This window comes from Dermacentor andersoni, chromosome 2, assembly GCF_023375885.2.
Source record: "Dermacentor andersoni chromosome 2, qqDerAnde1_hic_scaffold, whole genome shotgun sequence".
NCBI lineage: Eukaryota > Metazoa > Arthropoda > Arachnida > Ixodida > Ixodidae > Dermacentor > Dermacentor andersoni.
In genome coordinates this window covers 108,133,032-108,156,243 of record NC_092815.1, presented here as the reverse complement: position 1 = coordinate 108,156,243, position 23,212 = coordinate 108,133,032, and the positions used below count along the sequence as shown (strand labels likewise).

The 23,212-nt window shown below is 46.9% G+C and overlaps 1 protein-coding gene across 2 annotated transcripts in view; it reads right to left on the bottom strand.

Annotated features, from left to right (window-relative positions):
- The window catches only part of LOC126541410 (multiple C2 and transmembrane domain-containing protein 1-like), a 288,393-nt gene that overhangs the window by 20,442 nt on the left and 244,739 nt on the right, over positions 1-23,212 (bottom strand). For both annotated transcript variants that reach the window (XM_072286493.1, XM_072286494.1), the window contains exons 7-9: positions 15,931-16,134; positions 6,374-6,504; positions 3,397-3,595 (exon numbers count right to left, since the gene is read on the bottom strand). In XM_072286493.1, coding sequence (XP_072142594.1) covers positions 3,397-3,595; positions 6,374-6,504; positions 15,931-16,134 — 534 coding nt within the window. The remainder of the gene's footprint in view (positions 1-3,396; positions 3,596-6,373; positions 6,505-15,930; positions 16,135-23,212) is intronic.

Genomic DNA, 23,212 nt, shown 5'->3' with positions numbered 1-23,212 from the left:
CTAATCCCTCTGGATGCCGCCGCACGAGCCGTGTATAATTAACAGGCTCCACTACACTGGAGCCAGGCTGTTGCACAAGAACCCGGAGGGGACTGGCATTCAGTCCAGCTTGGCTGTTCAAAGCTGGGTTCGCTCATTATTCCCTTCTGCATTGGCTGCAACGAAGCGGGCGACGCGGCGCACTACATCTGGCACTACGCGTGCTTCGAGGCAGAGAGCTAGAGAAAGGAAGTATTTGATATATTTGCAGATAAGAGGACTTTCTCGTGCGTGTGTGCAACACATGGCGTCCCCGGAAGGACCTCATTTAGTGTGAAGAGAGCTCTCGCACCATCTCACTCCCTTAATTACGTGGCTCTCTGAACTCATTGACGAACGGCAAAGAACTTTATGCTCCGGGCAGCGACACCCATAAGGAGAAATTGCCGGCACTGAATGCCAGGACGCATCACCCCTTACAAATGAGCTCAGTTATGTTCCAAACTTTCGTGTCGAGTTTTACAGCCTTCAAAAATAGAATTTTCTTTACAGGAGCTAATGAATTTCACACTAAATGTTTGTAAGGGGCTAAAACAAGGGCAATCGTGGAAGAATAAGTTTTACGGAGCAGTGAGAAACGCCCTATAATTGTTTACGTCAAGTTAACATTCCCATCAGGTTTGTCCTCTACGCAAGGAAAATATTCCTGACGCGACCCGTGATACTGTTAGCTGGTTTCTGTTATGTCAGTTTTTATTTATTTATTTTCTTCTTACGTAAAAATCAAGCAATTATGTCGCGCTGCTTTCTTAACATTACGGCCGCTGCTATCATATTAGACTGCAACGGGTGCTATTAGGTGCCCTTAGGTGATTGACTTAAACGTCTCTCAGCTGGTTTTAAATCATTCGTTAAGGGGTGAAACAAAAAAAGTAAAACAGGCAAGTGGAATGCACCGCTGGGCAACAGAGACTCGGTCAAATGAGTGATTAGTTCTTCAACACAGCAAGACTATACACCTGGGCTACGAGGGAAGCCGCTGTGTACGGCTCCTATTTCATTTTGCTCCGCTGGAGTTGCTATCCTGCCCCGAACTCTCAGAACGCGGGGACGTTTGCAGTTCACCCTGACCAGTGCGCGGCCGGTACAGTCTGTTGTAGAACCCGCGAACTCGGCGTTTAGCCGGAGAAATTCATAGCCGCTGTTCAAAAGTTCACAACGCATAATACAAAGTTGAAGCGCGGAAGAAAAAAAACCACTTGTCGAGAGCCTGGAAACTTCAAGCGAAGAGGCAACATCTTTGAAACAATAATGGGGAAGCTTAAGAAGTTCGACTGTGCGCTGATTTTTGTAGTCGTGAAGAAAAAGGGGAAGGAGGGAATTATTCATGTGCGCCGCCGTTCATGAAAAGATCTCGCGGCTCCAGAGTAGGCCCTGACGAAGAAAGAAATGACAGCAGTCGACATCGTCGCTCAGTTGCCGACTTTCTTACGGACTTAAACGGCAACTACACAATTCGTTTTCAAGCCCTCTTGTTGTTTCTCCGGTGTCCGAGAATTCCCAGTTCCAACAATCAGTTCTATCAGCGCAGTCGGGTGCTCTTTTCTTGGCGCATTGTAACGACGACTGCCACTAATGGGCTGAGGTTTTATGCAACACATTCATTATCGCCGCTTCCTTTGTTGCATTATTGTTCCATCTCATCTCTCATTCTACCATGTTTAAATGTTTATCCCTTTTTCTGGTGTTTCGCGCAAAAAGAAAATTGACACAAGAACAGATGGAAGGCACGGCACACACGAGCGCCAACCTTCAACGTCAACGAGGTTGACGGTTAACGTCCGTGCACATCCTGTTTACTGCCTGTTCCTTTCTCGAATGTTAGCGCTAAACACTAAAAAGGATGTCGTATCAACAAGGCCAGAACTGCCACCTGTATATATGTATATATTATCCCCGCCCCTTATCCCCGAAATGGTTAACCAGACGGTTTTTTCCACTGGCTATAATCTCTCTCTCTCTATTATCTAACTAACTCTTTCCGTACCTCTTCCGCGATCTACCTGCGACACAGTGTTGGTTCCATTTATGTGGACGCATTTGCCCCGTCGCGTTCATATAGGAGGTTGTGGCCAAGTACTGCACCAGGGTACCAGTACTGCACCAATCCTGCTCTGGTGAGGGAGTGTGTTACCGGTTCTGGTCACCGGGACCAGGCCACACTCCAGGCCTGTTTATGCAATTTTATCAACACGCGGATTTTTTTTTTTAATTCGGTGGAAAATTGCGCGGCACCGGGATTCGAACCACAGACCTCTTGCACGCGAGGCGGGTGTTCTACCTCTACGCCACCGCTGCGCCACACAGCCACCGTAGTCCTCCATAAAGAAAGCAACAAAATCCCAATAAAGAAAGGCGTCAGGCAGGGAGATACGATCTCTCCGATGCTATTCACAGCGTGTTTACAGGAGGTATTCAGAGACCTGGATTGGGAAGAATTGGGGATAAGAGTTAATGGAGAATACCTTAGTAACTTGCGATTCGCTGATGATATTGCCTTGCTTAGTAACTCAGGGGACCAACTGCAATGCATGCTCACTGACCTGGAGAAGCAAAGCCGAAGGGTGGGTCTAAAAATTAATCTGCAGAAAACTAAAGTAATGTTTAACAGTCTCGGAAGGGAACAGCAGTTTACAATAGGTAGTGAGGCACTGGAAGTGGTAAGGGAATACATCTACTTAGGACAGGTAGTGACTGCGGATCCGGATCATGAGACTGAAATAATCAGAAGAATAAGAATGGGCTGGGGTGCGTTTGGCAGGCATTCTCAGATCATGAACAGCAGGTTGCCATTATCCCTCAAGAGGAAAGTTTATAACAGCTGTGTCTTACCAGTACTCACGTACGGGGCAGAAACCTGGAGGCTTACGAAAAGGGTTCTACTTAAATTGAGGACTACGCAACGAGCTATGGAAAGAATAATGATAGGTGTAACGTTAAGGGATAAGAAAAGAGCAGATTGGGTGAGGGAACAAACGCGAGTTAATGATATCTTAGTTGAAATCAAGAAAAAGAAATAGGCATGGGCAGGACACGTAATGAGGCGGGAAGATAACCGATGGTCATTAAGAGTTACGGAATGGATTCCAAGGGAAGGAAAGCGTAGCAGAGGGCGGCAGAAAGTTAGGTGGGCGGATGAGATTAAGAAGTTTGCAGGGACAACATGGCCACAATTAGTACATGACCGGGGTTGTTGGAGAAGTATGGGAGAGGCCTTTTCCCTGCAGTGGGCGTAACCAGGCTGATGATGATGATGATGATGATGATGATGATGATGATGATGATGATGATGATTTGCCCCGTCACTCATTGCACAGCATGCAGTGGAAACAGCGCGAATCGTTGTGAGAAACCTACGTATCGCGCCCGCATGGCCTTGTTGCGCGCGACGGAACCGCCGGTCGCCTCGAAGGTGGTCAGGTCCGAGACGCAGCTGGTGCCCTGCGTGCTGCCGCTGATGGTGAGCAGGAGGAACAGCGAGCCGGCGCCGTCCTCCAGCGGCTGCCACACCGAGTGCGTCGTCTCCGGCTCCAGGCTGCTCAGGTCGATCGAGCACCTGCGGCGCGCACACGGGGTGCACGAGCGTGGATGCGACGTTAAAGCATTTTTACTTCGTACGGAATGGCTCGTCGCTTGAGTGAGAGTGGGAAAAAAGGCGGAATGCCATGGGGAAAGGTAATTGGTAAATGGGAGACGGAGTGGCACGGGAAATACGACAGCGAGGATCGCCTCTCGTACGTTAAGGACAACCCCGATCTTCTGGTAGTAAACGTATACTGCAGGAGGGCTTGTACACCATCTTCGTGGTTTCGTCGCTTAATGGCCATAGCATGATTTTCACGATTTTGGCAAAAAAACAAGTTCGTCATCGCTCGTTATCCCCGATCAAGACCGATGCAGGCCGGAAAAATGACTATTCCTGAGGTCTCCAATTATTTGCGCCCTGAATGAATCGAACCTATTCTATACCCGCAAGTCTTCTAATGTGAAGTCAAGCACCGAGGTCTGCTCTTTCCTGCTCCAGCATGACAGCGTCATCACAGCGACTCGGGTGGACGACCCCATGCACGCCAACCACCTCCTGACGCCCACAAAGACGCTCTGGGAAGACCACAGCTCCATCGAGAATTGCGCGAACTCTGAATTTGCGTTCCTCAGGGGTTTACTTGAGCAGCTCAAGGACGGCGTACTACTGGGCGCCGATAAAGGACGTGTTCGCAATGATCGAGTAATTACTGTAGGCAAGCCCGTGCTCTTTCTGATCTTCAGCTTATCGGCACTCCACAATGAGCGCCTGCTCGAACTTTGATTGATTGATTGATTGATTGATTGATTGATTGATTGATTGATTGATTGATTGATTGATTGATTGATTGATTGATTGATTGATTGATTGATTGATTGATTGATTGATTCTGGTCGAGGGGCGCCGCCGCAGTGTCGAAGCCATAGCCAGCTGCCTGCAATATGCTTCACATAACCTCGATTCCACAGCGTGCAGGGTCCGCACTTTTTTTTTTAATCTTATCATCCCCGACTTCGCTTCCATTTCCTTGACACGAGCGCTTTGTTTTGAGAGACCTCGGCTCTGAGAGTCCCCTCTGCCATCGCCGTGGCCGTCCTCTGCCATTCCCACCTGGAATAACCCTTTCTTAAACCCCCAACTGTTGTTAATCAAGCACACCATGCACCTGCAGTAAATATTGCATGACCAGTCCATCTCCTCAAATCCTCGTCTCATGTTTATCTCTAAGTTTGTTTGCCTTCACTGTGAAGCACATCATACACGCGTACACACATACAATAACCACTCATCTATAGACACTTACAGGATCGCACAATTAGCAGAAGCAAGTACGAAACGCACCGATGGTATAAATACCACCACACCTCTTTACAGCTAAGCTGGGTGCGTCGCTTGCTTTACAGGAATCGAAGCTTTTCATGTCCTCAGCTTATGAAGTCTGGCTTATATACACGGATAAAACCTAACAGTTAACCTTCTTGCTCTACAAAAATGCAATGCACCTGTACTGTGACTGCGGCCATCGCGAGACTTGATACGGCATACGCGAGCCCCGTTGACTTCAGAGGTCACGACCTACATAGTTCACGAGTACGATTCATGTTGTTCGTCAGAGTAGCAATGCGCACAGCCAAAGAAGAAGAAAAGAAGCTGACAACACTGTTTTAGTGTCCTCGAGGCAAAGTGCATAAAACCACGAATGGACTACTGATGCACTGTCAGGCAACGCTATTTTGTTTCACAGGAAGTATTAGATTTGATTACATTCCTCGATCCAGCGCAAAAGGTTGCTTCAAATGTCGTGAGCACTACACACATGTGCTAGAGGAATTTACAGGGCGGCTCTTTTTCGCCTTTGCGTAGACGGTGTCCTTCGATGCGACTGCTTGCTTCGTCTTCGTCGTCCGCAAGCTTGGCCATAATTAAAGCCTATGTAGCTAACCTGACACGCACACCGCTCGCAGTACCTAGGAACAACGATGTGAAAGACTTTACACAGAGAGGGACATGACAGCCTGCCTGGACAGCCGCGCTGACTGAGCTAGACCGCCAGTGCGATATAGGGCAGCTGACGAGGCTCGTCCGACGCAAGCAAGGCGATAGCTGCACCCGCTTCACAGAAAGTTGCTTCAAAGTCACTTTTGAGAGTAAGCAAGGTTCAGTCAGGCTAGCAAAATTTATCGTGTCCTAGGTACTTTGCCTGCAGCGCATGTTATAGTAGTGACTGTTGCTGTTCCAATGAAGGAGAGAGACGGTCAGTGCGGCCCGATAATGGAAGCATTAAGCATAGCTGCATTCTTCAGACATACTTGGTCGCTAATGCAAACACACATTCCGTCAAGGGGAAAATGCTCGAGACCAGCCAGCTGGTACAAGTCTGCAAACATAACAAGCACAAATGTAGTATACACTATGGCGCGAAGAACGGAACGCGCGCGAGTATTGCTGCAGTTGGGATCTCAGTAAAGCACGTTGTGGGGCTAGTTGGTGCATAGCTTTCAAGAAGTGAAGCGCCAAAAGTGACGACACACTAGGACTTCAATAAACAGTTGCAAGTAGCGCCTTGTCCTCTGTCTTTGTTCCTTCCTAGTGTGCCATCACTGTTGGCGCTTCATCTTTTGAAAGAATGGGATATCAGCTGACATCGCTCTTTCACAACTGCGGAAGTTCTATACGGTCGATAAAGCGCTCAGCAGAGCTCAAATTGGGCTCTATTCTGAGAAGGCTCATCGTGCGCAAGTAGACTACACTGCAGCGCCTGTAGTGACAGGATACCACCGTCAGCGCAAGCAAGCAGCCCGCACGTACCTTCCCATGAAGTCTCCCTTGCCACTAAAATCCTTGTCCCACACGGAAATCTCGAGAACCTTGGGCTGGTCCGTGTACATGTGCAGGTCGAACTGCTCCAGCCACTGGGGATTCAGGGTTTTGATGACATTCTGCGCAAGAGCGAAAACGGGAGGCCTGAACATAAGACGCTGCGGGTAAAACTATGAACTTTCTGTACTTCTATAATGTCATTCTTCTTATTTTTCTCGTGCCTCATCACCTTGTGGTGCGACACTTCAAGAAGTTCACGGAGACAGTGCGGCAGACACGCAGGAGTTAAAGGTAAATCTCTCAAAGAAAATGCCGCGTTAGACTTTTATGGTCTCGATAACGCGTGATATATTTCAGCACGCATTAACACAGTTTTACTGACGCCCGGTACAATTTAGGCAACAGCTCCAGGGTCTATTCTCATAAAGTTACAGGCAGTTAATCGGGGATCACACAGTAATTGTAAAACTAAAGAAAGGAAGCCAATGTGCTTTCCTTTTGAAAAGATAGAAGCATTTAAAGAGCAGGCTTTAGCTCGGGTACTCCTATCTAAATAGATGCAAAAGGAGAACCATTGCACAGAATTTGATGAGGTTTGTTGCATTTAAAAGAAAACGTTAGAATCTAGTGACTGTTGGTTTCGAATTTTTTATTTAGGTGCTCAATGTTTTTGATGAATATGCAAAATTCGCACATTTTCAGAATACGAAACTATCAAAGTTACGACTCTGTAACTCAGCAATGAAAAGTGATATCGCAATTCTGTGAATTGCACCTCATAGTACATCTACAGTGGACAAAATAGATATGTTACACATAAATATAAAAGAAATTTAGTAATATGGAAATACAGCTGTTGTAGAACCCTTGTACGCAACTTAACGAATTCACGTAAGATAATATTTGACATATGGAATTTGTCCCCTTTGATTGATCTAATGGATGCCGTTTGCACAACCGCGATAAACGTTCTTGATGCAGAGCTATTAATCTGTTGACTTCGTGCTTCTATTTTTCAAACTTTCCAATTTTTGAAAATTCTTTTAACAAAATTCAGGTCTGAAATCGAAATTCCGCTTCTGACAGTCACTAAAATTTAACTTTCTGTCAGAAATGCGACAAATGTCATTAAAATCGGTCTAGGGGTTATCGCAAGAAATCGTTTTTGACCGAGTTAAAGCTTCCTCTTAAGACGCATATCTGCGTACCTTTCCTTGTTTCTTCCCCTTTTTTTAACAACAAGACCAGTCGCTAGGACGAACCCGAAGAAAGCACGTATCAATCACGAGATACTTTTACTTGCTTTGCTATTTCGCAAAGAACGACGGCACTCTGGCACATATACTATATTTTTTGTTCAATTTTCTGGCGCAGTGCTAAAAGCGCGGCAAGGATAAATGATATATGCTTTTGTGTCGAAAGAAAGGTACCAGCGTCAATCGATCGGTTCCCTTCTGTTCGATTGGTAATGTGATCCTTCCACCGAGGCGTTCACAAACGTGGTAATCCCGCCGTCGGAGAACCAGTGGCCGTATTCGCAAAGCTTCTTTTACGTAAGTGCCGTCAGCAATTGGACACTCCTGCCGCGATGAGTGGCGGGCGCGCGGCCACTGAGGAAGCGCTCTTACGCAAAGATTTCGTGGATACGGGCCTCTAAGACTTCGGTGCCTGTGAGTAGTGATAAACTCAGTGGTTCATCCATGACTGAAATACATTAAATAATCACCACCAAGGGGCTACATAAAGAGAGTTATACTGGCATAAGTACAGGCGTGCGAGGGTGTCGCTTCATCACACTGTGTGTGTGTGTGTGTGTGTGTGTGTGTGTGTGTGTGTGTGTGTGTGTGTGTGTGTGTGTGTGTGTGTGTGTGTGTGTGTGTGTGTGTGTGTGTGTGTGTGTGTGTGTGTGTGTGTGTGTGTGTGTGTGTGTGTGTGTGTGTGTGTGTGTGTGTGTGTGTGTGTGTGTGTGTGTGTGTGTGTGTGTGTGTGTGTGTGTGTGTGTGTGTGTGTGTGTGTGTGTGTGTGTGTGTGTGTGTGTGTGTGTGTGTGTGTGTGTGTGTGTGTGTGTGTGTGTGTGTGTGTGTGTGTGTGTGTGTGTGTGTGTGTGTGTGTGTGTGTGTGTGTGTGTGTGTGTGTGTGTGTGTGTGTGTGTGTGTGTGTGTGTGTGTGTGTGTGTGTGTGTGTGTGTGTGTGTGTGTGTGTGTGTGTGTGTGTGTGTGTGTGTGTGTGTGTGTGTGTGTGTGTGTGTGTGTGTGTGTGTGTGTGTGTGTGTGTGTGTGTGTGTGTGTGTGTGTGTGTGTGTGTGTGTGTGTGTGTGTGTGTGTGTGTGTGTGTGTGTGTGTGTGTGTGTGTGTGTGTGTGTGTGTGTGTGTGTGTGTGTGTGTGTGTGTGTGTGTGTGTGTGTGTGTGTGTGTGTGTGTGTGTGTGTGTGTGTGTGTGTGTGTGTGTGTGTGTGTGTGTGTGTGTGTGTGTGTGTGTGTGTGTGTGTGTGTGTGTGTGTGTGTGTGTGTGTGTGTGTGTGTGTGTGTGTGTGTGTGTGTGTGTGTGTGTGTGTGTGTGTGTGTGTGTGTGTGTGTGTGTGTGTGTGTGTGTGTGTGTGTGTGTGTGTGTGTGTGTGTGTGTGTGTGTGTGTGTGTGTGTGTGTGTGTGTGTGTGTGTGTGTGTGTGTGTGTGTGTGTGTGTGTGTGTGTGTGTGTGTGTGTGTGTGTGTGTGTGTGTGTGTGTGTGTGTGTGTGTGTGTGTGTGTGTGTGTGTGTGTGTGTGTGTGTGTGTGTGTGTGTGTGAGTGCGTGTGAGTGCGTGTGAGTGCGTGTGAGTGCGTGTGAGTGCGTGTGTGTGCGTGTGTGCGTATGCGTGTGTGCGTGTGCGTGTGTGTGTGTCCTCCATTAGTAATGCCGATCCCTTTGATCAATAATTCGTCAAAGGACTCTCGACAAACTAAGCTAATAACGATCTCATGTATTATTCGCCAGTCCATAGCCCACCTCGTCCACGAAGCTTACGCAAGTTACGCACATTCGCTTTCTCTTCGCCTGAGGTTTGTCTGAGCGAACACCGAGAAGCCGAAAACTAGAATTGTAACATTCAGAACATCGAAGTAGATAAAGGTAAGATGCTCAGACGGATGTATCGAGTGATTAAATATACAAAAACAAAAGAGAGCAGTAGGATCGGCTAGGTCAGAAAAACGGTTGAAGTAGCGATCCTCCGAATCGTGCTTGAAACTAGGATGGCATACATATTGGCACCGCGAACTATGGTGAACGTAAAGGATAAAGAAAGCAACAACTAGAACGGTTGTTAAAATATTGCGCTGAACCCAGTTGAATTCAAGTTTCTTAGCTGGAAAAATGCGCATTAGCAGATCCAACATGCAACTAGCATGTCCCTCCCCTTTTTCTTCTTTTTTTTTCTCGATATGAGTATACCGTCATTTTTAATGTTAAGTTCCCCAATTCCACATTTTAGACGCATTAACGAAACTAACGCGAGCGAGTCAGCAACGCATCCTACCTCGCCAAACTTCACCGGGACAAAGAAATTCGCATCTCGACGCTGTCAAGATGCGCGCGAAACACGCGCCGGCGATTCAAATCCGCGTCAACCAATAAGAGCACTTCTCGTGACCACGTGGCCGTAGCACATCGCGAACCTATAGCATTTTTTTCTTTTCACGCATTCTTTTACTTCTATTTTGTACTGCGAAATAATGGGCTGTGGCTGTCTAAAGCCCAGGTCCCTTCTCTTTACGACGCTCCCAAAATGACCGCGTTACATGAACGGAAAGTCGCGCTATAGTGGCGCTCTCTGGGGTGCGATGGCCCCTACCGACGCTTGATTTTCTACCCGACCTAGAAAGCACTAGAAAAGTACGGTTTTCTCAACTTCTACGTCGCTTTTCTTCGAAATACTTCCCCACGTGAGAAAAGAACACCCGAGGACGGTCACTCTATAATTTCGAATGAATAATTTTGTCCCAATGTTTCGGACAAAACAATGTTTGTGACAGTGTTTCCACCACCGCCCACAGTGGGAAGAACGCTGATACACGTATCGAATGGCGCCGCTAACAGTTAGTGGAGATAAACAGAGGTTTCAGCTAAACATAAGTCCGCCTAGTACGTCCTTACCGGACAAGAAGTAAGAGCGATGGATACCTTAATGCTCCTGTGAGAAGTGAGTAATGTTTCATCGCCGTACCCCGAGACGGAGAAAGTGAAAGCAGTCGAACCCGGCGCCATCTAGAGAGCGAAGTGTCGCGAAGTTCACTGTCACGACGTCAGCCCGAACTGATATAGCAAAAGCGCGAAGTAACATGCATATTCACAGTCAAGATGCTCGTTTTGCAAACAATTAGAACTCCAAATCAATAGGCAGTTCAACATAGCTGCAGCATTCTTCTTGGTGCCTATAAACCTTTGAATAAAATCATGAGCCATTCCACTCTGTGAAGGTGGTTCACCAGCGAAGCTGTTTAGTACACGACACGGAGGTGACACATAATTTTGAACTGAGGTACGAACTCATTTATTGTCTCGATGGGTGGTCATCGTGACGAAAGGTACGCACACTCGTATATTGTCTTGATCGGTGGTCATTATTTCACTCATTTCATGATGCACGTACGCCGGTGGGTGGTCGGTTGGGCCAGATCGGTGTGGCGTCGCAAGGGATATGTCTGCAACATGGAACGCGTAAACCGCTCCCTTTTCGGTACCGACATATCCACGTGGAAATCACTGATAACAACAACAGGGGTAGTGTCATCGCAGCTAATTCACGCAAAATGAGTAGCCATGACTATGAGTGATTGCATTTTCGCTTGCTTACGGGTGTATGAGCCACTGCACACGGGGGTATGAGACATGGCTCACGGGGGTACGAGCCATTGATAATGACAAGTTTTCGACATGCTGTTCTGTGTGTTCTGTGTGTGTGTGTGTTCTGTGTATGCGTGATTAGGAAGAATTTAAGCACTGTTCACTTCACTTTGCTGAGTTCTTGTAGTCTCTGCGTTACGAGGCTATGATCCATTGCATATTTTGCTTGCTTACGGGAACATGAATGCTTACGCAAGTATGAGCCATAGATGATGATAGTTCTTGTTCACGGAGAACAAAAATACACGGAACCTTAGCCATATACAGCTTCGCTGCAAAACGTTTTGTCTCCCGGCTTTCGCATTTATTTAAGTTACAGTGAGGCCTCGAAGGTTAAAGAAGTGCCTCTTTATGGAATGTAAGACCACGTACGTTAGCAGTAATGAATACCGGTTAATGTTTCTGCCCGAGAAGTAACAAGTACTGAGCGATATTGCTGAAAAAGCTCTTGACGCCAAGGCGTTTGAAAAGGAGCGGGGAAAGTGATAGCCCGTGGACACTTCAGAAACAACATTGCAGAGGACACAGCAACTGAATAACCCTAACAAAGTAAAAAGTGTGCGACTGTTTGAAAACAAAAATCGGGTACGCAAAAATTAAGGCGTTGTGAACCTGTTTGTGTTTATACGTGGCAAGAGCTACGATGTTGAGCGCAGATATAGAAGGAGATTCAGCTTTGAACTCTCCATTCCATTTCAACTTTCCACTGAAGGTGAGTTGCGTCTTATCCGTGAAGCCCCACTGCAGTAGATACTTTCAACTCTCAAACGGGAAGTGAAGCGGTGAAATGCAATAGGAACGTACAGGCGTGTCGGTAAACGTCGAATGGATATTATCATCGTCCTCTTCGAAACTTGAGTATCGGCAGGTAGTGGCAGGTTTTCGTTGTCGCAAATTTGCAATACCGCAAAAAAAAAAAAAAGACAGCGTTATTTTTCTCGACGGAAGGGTTGTTCGGAGAGGCGCCCAAGAAAAGAAAACGTTCTCCAGCTCGCAGGAACACTCGTCTTTATCGAAGCAACAGACTCCCCAGGTTTGGCGCACACATGTTCCTCGGTTAATATTTTTTTTTCTTTTTTTCCCCCTGCAGCACCCCTCCACGTGAAGCGCCCAGCACCTCCTGGGTGTGAATAGAGCCACCTGTTCCTGTAACTCACGGTTCTACGAACACGCTGTTTTCTTCCTTTCTGTCTTTCTTTCTTGTATGTTTGCTTCCTTGCTTGCTTGTCTCTTTCTTTCTTTCTTTCTCTTTCTTTCTTTTTTTCTTTCTTTCTTTCTTTCTTGCTTTTTTTTCTTTCTTTCGCTCTTTTTCCACGGTTTTCTCTGTATCAACTGGATTATCTGTATAATCTAATTGTATCATCCCTTTACACCGGGGCAGCGATGAGAACTGAATCTCGCCGTCGGTTACATGTTAGTTTAAGCTCAATCAAGTCGAAGGACACCGTAACTCTCCAGCATTCCATCAGCTGTAGAGCAGACAAAAGTGCGCGCGAAATGCTCTTTCATTCAAACAAAGACCGACGTTGCCTGCCTGTCATTTTAGGTGGTAGTTATGCACTATGGAATGACGGCTCTTGCACCGCATGTGACGCGGTCGAAAACCACGAAACCCTTCTCAACCCCACTGTGCAGTATAAGAAGCTATTGTTTAGCACTCAGAGCGGTCCCAACAAGCGCCGTCAGATCGGAGAGGCAAGACAGCTGCAATCCGACTCAGTGTACCTTCATGACGCTACAAAGGAAGCCGTATACTTGTTTCTTCGAAAGGAATCTTAGCAATTTGTTCGTTAGTCCGTAATGGTAAATCGCCCTCCTGGTAATCGTCTTGCTTCAACAAATCCCGGTGGAAGCAACAGCGGTGGCCTGAGCTGGAGCTAAGCACTAGTCTGGAGACATGCTACTCCAGATTTTCTCCTCCCGCGGACTCTAGAACCACACCCATAGCTTGTTTCACTGAGCTCAAAGCGGCCGCCATTGTCTCCCGTGATCGTTGTGATAGTTGTTGTTGTCGCTGTGTATTCCCCATGTATTTCTATTTGCGTTCAGTTCGGTATTCCGTTTCTTGCATTATTCTATGTAAACTCGCATGCTCAGGAGTAGGTTGTATGTTGCTCTGAAACGCTTTGTTTTGTCTCCTTGTTCCCGCTAGGCAGAATTTAGTCCAGTGCTCATTCACACGTTTCGTAGGACCTACCATGGCTTAGGCCGCGCTGCGAACCACAAATCAATAAATATCCGGCAGTACCCATCTCACGATGACTGTCGTAGGTAATGCGTTCAGCAATGAATCAACATAGCGACACCACGTAATGCCACCGTCAAAACGAGTTATGTATGAGGCCTGTCCTGCAGCATGACTTCTCTTTCGCGCTCTCCTGGAACACCAAGCGCCGTCTAGCGGCGCCGCCGCGAAGCCTACGCATGACCTCCGAAATGTACGGCGCGCTGATGCGTGCGAACGCTGATAGAGAGATAGGAAAGAGAGGAAAAGCAGGGAGGTCAACCAGACGAGCGTCCGGTTTGCTACCCTACACTGGGGGAAGGGAAAGGGGGAACAGAAAGAGGAAAGCGGTATAGAGGGAACACCGTGTGTGCACGCAGCAAAGCGCCTTGAAATCAGTCAAGTCCACGAACGCTGAGAAACGCGTCATGCAGCAACCGGGCTCCTCTCTCGCGCTTCTTTCTGGTCACGATGCGCCATCTAGTGGCAATGCCGAGAAGCCCGCGCGTGGCATCTGATAAATATAAGGGATATTTTTAGTCATTATAAAGCGGCACACACCTACTGGAACGTACCCAGTGCTCCAAGTCGCCATCAAAAAGGTTCATTGAAGACCAGCGCAGACAGAGTGGCACATATACCCAGTGCTGCAAGTCGGTGTCAAAGATTTTCTCCGCACAGCGGTGCCTGCCCAGTCCTGCATATATACACTGTGACTAATGTTGGCACTAAATATGGTTGGGAATTACGATGACTGCTTATTCGATTAATCGATTAAATGTGTCCCGCAAAACGCATTAATCTTCATCGATGTCTACCTCTCATTTATTCGACTTAATCAATTAGACCTGCTCGATTAATCGTGTTCCGAGGATTTGACAGGAGTAGCGCGAAAATTGTGAAATCGTACTAGAATGGCGGCTCACGACCAGTGACGGTGCGGCTGTGGTAGAGAGACTGTCGACTGTTTTTCCGACTCCCATAGCGATGCCGAGCCGAGCACTTTCCCTCTCTTCCCCCACACCGCAGACACCACCACGCGGCCCGAAGCCGGAGGGTTGAAATGCCTTTGCGATTCAAGCCACGCTATAGCAACCCACTCTTTGATCGTCGTGCCACTCCCAGTCCACTAAAAACGTGACACAGCATGCGCGCCGGTAGGGAGCATGCACTTGGCATAGCAATGGAGTCCATGTCGATTCCAGCAAATCTGTAACGTCCGAGCTTCTCCATTCAAAGGTGTCAGTTTTACCCAAACAGCACAGCCAATTAATATTCCTTCGCTCTGTAGAAAAGAGCATGCGGTTTACAATTCTAAACCAGTAATTTCTTTTCGCGCGTGCGAATTGCAATTTCTTGCCTATTTAAGTTGGGCTTCACGTTTCACTTTCGACATTTTTCTTATTTTTTGTTTAATTGTACTCTACAGATTCCCTAGTGGCATGTATCTTATTTAATAAAGGAATGAAGGAGGCCAGTTGGTGGACGTGGTGGACTTGTTCTTTTACGTGTTCGTCCATTATTTCTTGCGTTAGTGTAACACTAAGCGCAATACAATGATGATACTTATTTAATTCTGCATTAAGTGCAATTTTATAACGTATATTGATTACCTTTCAAACGCCACTAGTGACAACCATATTTAGTCTTTAACAAGTTAAAGATTATACTTTATCAAACGTTTATACTGCTGTGTTTTAAACTTGGTTCTACCTCTCAAACATTAAAGCAGGGTCCTACAAAAGTAGATAACTGTGTTTCGACGTTTTTGAAGGTGTCCGGAAAATTTTGAATTAATGAATTAATCGATGAAGAACGTTGCATCGAGAGCGATTAAACGATTAAGGCTAAAATTATTATTGATTAATCATTAATCGAATAAAGAGATTAGTTGACAATCCCTAGTATGAACGAGGTTCGTTGAAGAGCGGCACATGTAAAAACATTACCACCTACTCAGCGGCCCAACTTAGTCCCACATTTGGTTTCGAATCCTGTTCCCCCAACACGGCAGACCGATGCGCTATGCCCATTCGTCCGCGACTACCCTGTCACCCAGGTATATAGACGGGAAACGGTTAGATACAAACATACATAGGTAGAACTATACATAGATAGCTAGATACTCGGGCCGCGGACAGTGCATGACATTAAAGAGAAAGTGTGACTTTCGCTTTAAAGTCGGCACCGCACTTTTATCCGGCGACCGGCGAGGATAAGTATACGAAAGGTGTGAAAGTCAAGACGTCAGGGTCTCCACGACAGTTTTGCGTCCAACAACAACGGTGAACAAGTCGCCCCATATCGCAACTCAGTATTAGGCAACTTATTAGTTATGCTTAGTCCAGACGTCTGCTAATTATTTCAGTACAATCTAACTATACCGCGGGGAACAAGAAACAGAAGGAGATAGAAGGCGGAGTCGCCACGAACAGCCCATACCTTGCTCTTGTACTTCTCCGTGCCGAGACGGAATCGCACGTAGGGGTCGCTGAACCCGTTGTCGTCCATTGCCAGCAGGTTACGCCCTTCGACAAGCACCACGTTGATCACGCTGTCCCATAGCTGCACCTTCTGCTTCTTGCTAGCGCTCGCCGAGGACGCGTCGCCGCCTCCGGAACCCAAGCGCAGGCTCTTGCTGAAGTACTGCGTGACAAGAAGACGTCGGTTCACGTCTTTGATTAAGGAACGCTATTACTACAGGCGACAGCCTGCAGCAAGCAACTCATTCTGAGCGACCGCGGCGTTAACCTGAGGCGATGGCTCTACGGCCATTCTGCCGCTTCGGTGAAGGTTCGACTCCCCGGCTGCATTACAATGATGGCGTAATGCAGAAATGATGCCGCACCCCAATTTGGGTAAGTCGACCGTAAGGAAGGTCGAGTAACAAAAATTTATCTGGAACCTTCTAAAACGGCGGCTCCCAGAGCCGCTTGTGTCACACCTCATAAATCAATCAAGCGTGCACAGCGTTCTTGTCTAAGGCAAAGATGGTCATGTGAGCCACTGTGCATACGTAGATAGGCAAAGTCCGCGGCGCTCGCCGAGTTCGAATTCAGGCGCTGCGGATTACAGAGCCGCCGAAATCACCGCTCGCTTGTGGTGACGCTGCAACCTGCGTAAAATCCATGGGCATTTGCACATGCTGTACAACGTAATGTGACGAAAGTGTCACGTCACGTCACGTCACGTCAATTCAAACGCAAATCATCTTGAAAAACCTCCTTGCGAGCTAAGGTATGTAATCTATTTTGTTCTAATGACAAAATGCGGCAAATAGTACTCGAAAACACAACAAAGAGAGAGAGAGATGGGGGGGGGGGGGGGAGCGAAGAGCGAAGCTAGCACGGAAGAAGAAAGGGTGTAGACGCTGTACGGCACCGCAGTTCAAAGAGCGCTATGATCGAAAAGCTTCGATACGCAGTGTGCGATCAGCGTACATGCGGAGTGATGAACACTGATGGCAGCTTTAACAAGCGAATTAACGACATGACAAACGAGACGATGAAGTAATTACGAAACAGTTCACGCGAGAAAGCACCCATTGTTATCTCTTACAACACTACAGCTCTATGTTGCAGAAATGAACGACGACAGATATTAAAACGCCAAGCTTAAGGCAGATCTCGACCTACGGCAGACTAAACTACCTGTGAAAATTCGTGGTTGATTAACTAAAAGTCGCACCGCTGCAGTTTCCCCAAAACATGGCGACATCCTTATGTCCACTTTGCGGCGCGGTGCGTTTATATAAACACCATTTTAATGTCAGCTTAGCCGTAACATTAAGAGCGGTTTACGGAGGACCGGCTGGCCACACAGCCGCGTTTCCTATAAATAAACACTTCCCTTGTCATTAAACGTTACGCAAAGCGTTTACGTATCTCTGGCACAGTCAAGAGTTCAAGGCATGCGGAACGGCAGCGTACAATGGAAGGCCCCGAGCGCCTCAAAATTGTCTGCATCGATTCGCGTATTAGAGGCAAAGGTGGGATTCTGGTTCACAGTAGACAAACTGGAGAAATGTGACGAGCACCTGTCATCATTATTGGAGGTAACTTGGAGCAGGCGGAAGGTCTCCATGCGGCTTTTTAGCACGTATAGTGCTACAGACGAGAGAGAAGAGATCTAAATTGAGCTGGTAAAATCAGCATTTCTGGTTCGCGTTTTTTTGTTTTGTTCCAGTGCTCTTATGTCCACAATTTTTATCTATATTGTCACTTCGAGAAGTATAAAGGCAACACAATACTACTGCCTCGAGGAGATATCACTATCACTGCATCACAGTAATGCATAGACTTTGACAGAGTTGTGATAGGGCGCTAAGATACCGACAGCTGTAAGCAACACGGGCGGCATGCGGGCGCGCTATGTCCACTGGTCGGCGAAAGTCACGTGTTAATGCGAACGAAACATACGTTGTTGCTGACGCTGCGACCGGTATGTGTAAAACACATTTTCTGCCTTAAAAAAAAAAAACTACTCTTCTCATCCTCTCTAGTATTTCCTCTTCGCCCTGTAACGTGTAGCCGACCGGACATTTGTTCTGTTTGACCTCCCTGTCATTCACCTCGTTTCAGCGTTGTGACAGCGAGTGCTCGCGGTCATCGAGTGAGATTTGCTCAGCTGTCAATTTGCGCCGTGCTTGCTTAATTATGGTAAACGAATGTTTACTGCAATTTATAAAGACGACGATACGAAGCGGGTAACACAATGTCTGGTTAATTAGTAAGCGAATGTTAACTGTAATTTATACGGCCGTAAAGCTGCAAAGCTTCCTTCGAGTAATTGCCTACTACTTTGCTATCACTAGCAATGCTTGGCTTTTCGGGCGATACTGCGACTTTTTCTTTTTCTGCTCCTAACGATATCGCACACAGGCAACAGAGAATCAGCAAACAAACATGAACTATTGACAGGGCGGTAAATTGAAAACGAGAGTGACAAAGATCCCCTTCAGGTTGCGTTGCGCACGATAACTCTTGTCTTTCATCTTTTCAAGAAACGTCTCCCATCGCTGCGCGGTCCTGGCGGAGGCGCTCTCTCTCTCTCTCTCTCTCTCTCGTCTGCAACTGCCACGTTTCCCATACAAGCCTGCAGCTTCCAACGCGCACAACACATGCGCGATTCTAGAAGAGCACGCCAGCGTTTTGACGCAGCCGCACTTGAGCGTTTTCGTTTCATATTTAGTTCGACTGCGGGACAAGAGATACACCTCCAATTGTTCCGATGTTTCATAAGCCAAAACTCGCCCAATGCTTGCAAGTTTCTTATAATCTCATGGTTAAGCAAAATATTCTGACTTGTCTACTGCATTTGGTCTTCCCTGGCATTAAAAATATGTTACTTAAATAGGCGTAGGAATAATATATCTTTCTGTGTCAAAATTGCTGCGCTAGCTTGCGGAGCTTGCGGCCTGCCAAGCCCCCTCCCCTCCCCGTCCCAAGTTAGTTGCGCGTACAGTTCCGATAAATAATTTCTGGCTGTGCCTCTCGATAGGTCCACTGTCACTTGGGACAATGCTTGGATCATGGCCAGTCAGTGGCCTTTCAAAGGCAGCTTCTGTTCCAGTGAATGACGGTCTTTTTTTTTTTCTTTCGTTCGTGCGAACATTTGCTCAAAATATCACGGAGTATTTCACGCCCAGCGACTCGCTTTCGTCATTGTTGTCTTCTTTATTTTTCTTCCTCTCTCGTATGCGTTACAGTTTGCACCTTCTAAATTATTATTATTATTATTATTATTATTATTATTATTATTATTATTATTATTATTATTATTATTATTACATTCATTCAAGCAAACTCTTACTTTCTCTAATTGAAATGGAGTACTCGGAGTAGTATCAGTGCTTTCCACCTCTTCACTTGGACCTCATACCTACCTGGCTACGCACTTTAAAAAACAAAAAAAGCTAAGATAGAACGCAGCACGAGATTCATGGGCACTCGCCACCCTACGGGAATGCTTTACTAAGGACACGCACGACGAAAGCGCGAACGACAAGAGATGCGCGGTCGCGTGATCGGCGAGGTCTCCTCCTCCTCCTCCTCCTCCTCCTCGAGCTGCAGGCCGAGCGATTTACGCACTGCTGCTGGCAGGCGCTTTTCTCGAGACCCACGCCTGCCAGCAAGCGAGCAGCCTTGCCGCACAACGACCGTTACAGTTCGCGCCGACACACAGCGCCTTCAGCTCGAGACTCTTTCGTCCGCGTTCGGTTTCTTTCTTGCCACGCCGTGTATAGTGCTTGTCGTAAACGAATTTCGTTTAAAAAAAATTATTCAAGGGAACTTCGCTAGTGATACGCAGGAGCGGTAAGAATATGACAGTGCAGCCAGCGTGTCTATTATATGTGTATCTGCCTAATCTTTCGCTCTTCTGGATTCAACCAAATTCGAGACATGGCAAACCGATCGGTCATTCAACGAGGTATTGCGTTATAATAACGCAACGATTCTCAATTCGCAAGCCGACACCCTAGATCGTGAAACGGGCGGGCGGCACCGTGGCCCAGCTTTATCATCCCGATCGTTTCGTCCCGTGACGATGACCTTACGTAATCTGCGTTGTGAACAAGTAACCGGCGCGGGTTCCGAAACGTCAATTAAACTTTGAGTTGTAGAAATCTCTATATTTTCTTTCGTGCAATGGTTACGCGTGCGCGCAGAGACTCGGTGCCTTGCTGTGTTTAGAAAAGTGCCGATTGCTTGGAACTCTAGGCCGATAAATCGTAATAAATAGCTCAGCAAGAACGTCACAAGCCGCAAGCGCGTATATTACACAAATCTATGTACTACACGCCATTCCCACGGCAGCTAAACGATCGCAGGTACTCTATGACAAGTACAACGTTACGGCTACAGATGCAGCTGCCTCATTAATTATCGACATCACGTTAGAGCGCACTTTTTTTTTCAGTAACACGCGATGTCAAGCTGCTTCCCAGTCGATAAAGCTGTGCTCGTGTGACACATGAGACGGAAGCACTATAGGTACGCAACGCAGGCGTAAAATACGGAAGAGAAAAACGCACGCGATGTTGAATCTAGGCGATCATAGTTGTTAAACAGGCCTACTCATTAATCAGCTGCTATATAAAATAATCCCATGCGTCACACACAGCTCTCCTATCTGATTAACTCGTATGAATCACATATGTGGTCCCATACAAAATATATGTGGTCATGGCATATTGTTGGATATGCGGGTCAGGCTGGCAGATCAGATATCACTTCATTTGTACACAGCTTCCAGTTTGCTCCTGCTCCATTTCCCAGCACGGGATCACCAACGGATCTTAGTCCCCTCTTGCGCTGTTAAATCCACATGCTTAAATGACGTCTGCGCTTGTTCTGTGCTCTTGTCGCAACTCCTCCCAGATAAGTATCGATCATCGACCAGCTCATGAATAGTTGAAACACAGGAATCAGGAAGGCCTCTCTCTCTCTCTCTCTCTCTCTCTCTCTCTCTCTCTCTCTCTCTCTCTCTCTCTCTCTCTCTCTCTCTCTCTCTCTCTCTCTCTCTCCTCTCCTCTCTCTCTCTCTCTCTCTCCTCTCTCTCTCTCTCTCTCTCTCTCTCTCGAGGGTATTATGTATTATTCTCAGTTTGCCTAACAGTTAAGGAGTTCCGACCTCGAGCATGACGTTTCACTCGCGCGACAGTATCGTCTGGACGAGTAAAATGCGCTAACACACATGCGTAATACAATTTCCTAACACGTTAACAACAACAGGGCAAGTTTCACTGCAACGTCAAACTAGCCCTGTCGCACCACTCGGTTCATCTACCCAACGTAAACATTATGCGATGCTACTACGTGAGTGCTACTGCATGCATGAGTTTCGGCTTCCAGCGCGCTATACGTTTGTCGGTAGACTGACCAAACACGCCTAACCATAACGTTGTATTCAACTACGCGGAGCCGGCAGAAAATATAAAATAAAACAATATAACCTGATTCGTCAGCATTTAATGTAAATAAAAAAAGGCGTCGTATTCAAAACACGAGCTGTTCGAGTGGCAAATATCCTACAGAACAAGGGGGGGGGGGGGGGGGGGAGGGAATTCAATAAAAATTGAGTAGCCATTCCACTCTGCGAAAGTGGAAGACCAGCGAAGCTGTAGCAGATCACACGGGGTTAAACAAGGGTATTAATCTGCGATCTTTTGGTAATGGTAGTGACGATATAACTTTGTCATTGCCGTGATATACACTGATTGGTTCGGTTACAAGCTAAGACGGATTCTTGGCCAAAGTTTCTTGGCCAAAGTTAAATCTATACACGACCGCTGTTGAGTAGTTGAGTGACTTGGATTGGGGCAGCACTTCAAACCAAACTCTTCCGGCACAAACTGAGTTAACTATTTCTTATCTGGTTTTGAAATGGCCACATTGAAATATCCAATGTGGTGGCGTCACGGCTAACCCACGCAAACTGCGGGGTCATCAACTTCTCGATATCACACTTGGGTGTGCCTTGAAACGTATACACAGTGGATATCCCAATTCTGTCTTTCGTTTGTACGGCACAGACATCCCCACAGTCGGTGGCACAAACAATTCCAGTATACCCATCGACTTGAAACAATGCACCTTTATTTAGTTATTTCATCTATTATTATTTATTATTGTTATCATTAGGCGCGAAGTGCTTGACGCCTGCTTCACCTCCACCGTGGGTCGGCCTCGTATGCACTATCTCCGGCATCGGCCCACACTCGAGTCGAGTGGAGGCGGTAGTACTGAGACAGCTCCAGACCGGATCGCTACCGAGCCCGAGACTGATGAATCGCATGTACCCAGAGACATATCCGACAGATATGTGCAGAGTCTGCCGGAGGGAGACGGCAGACTACACCCACATGTTGTGGGACTGCGTCAAATATCCAGAAGACGCAAAATCAAGAACACTCCCACCGCGGCTCGAGGCAGCCGTGAAGAGCTACGACCGAGACGATCAGCTCTGGGCCGTCCAGCAGGTCCTCGAGGCGCTCGAAAGGCAGGGACCCAGCGAGCCGGCAACGGCTAGCGGACACCCGCGCCGAGTAACGGCGACTTCGAGAATGATGTAGGCCCTCGTCGGGGCGCGCGAGCGCCCGACTGCAGGCATAAATAAAGTCGGCTCCAATCCAATCCAATCTCTCTCTCTCTCTCCATCCCCATACGCCCTTCTTCCAGTGCAGGGTAGCAAACCGGAAGTGCATTTGGCTAACCTCCCTGCCTTTCCTGTCTTATATTTCTCTCTCTCTCTCTCTCTCTCTATATATATATATATATATATATATATATATATATATATATATATATATATATATATATATATATATATATCTGTCGCTCTCTGATGCTTTTGATATGAGTTGTTGAATTCGATTCCGCGACACAGCACCATTCCAACAGAATACGAATACCGAAAATCCCGTGTACTAAAAGTAATTTACGACTATTTGGTTTCTCAACCAAAGTAGATTACAGCAGAAGCTGCGAGCTCCGTCGATACAAATATCGCTCCTGACGGAGGCATGCAGAGTTGTCACACACTTCACTGAAGCACAAAGTGATGTTTGGCCACAAGAAGCTCAAGCATGCACGATGCATTAACGAGTTGCGAAATATCTATACCAATTCTCCTCGTCCGAACGTTGCTGCACGAGCGAGGGACGTATGTATGTTGGCGTTCGCTGTTCGAAGAAATGCCAATCCAAGCCAACAATCAGTGCGTGT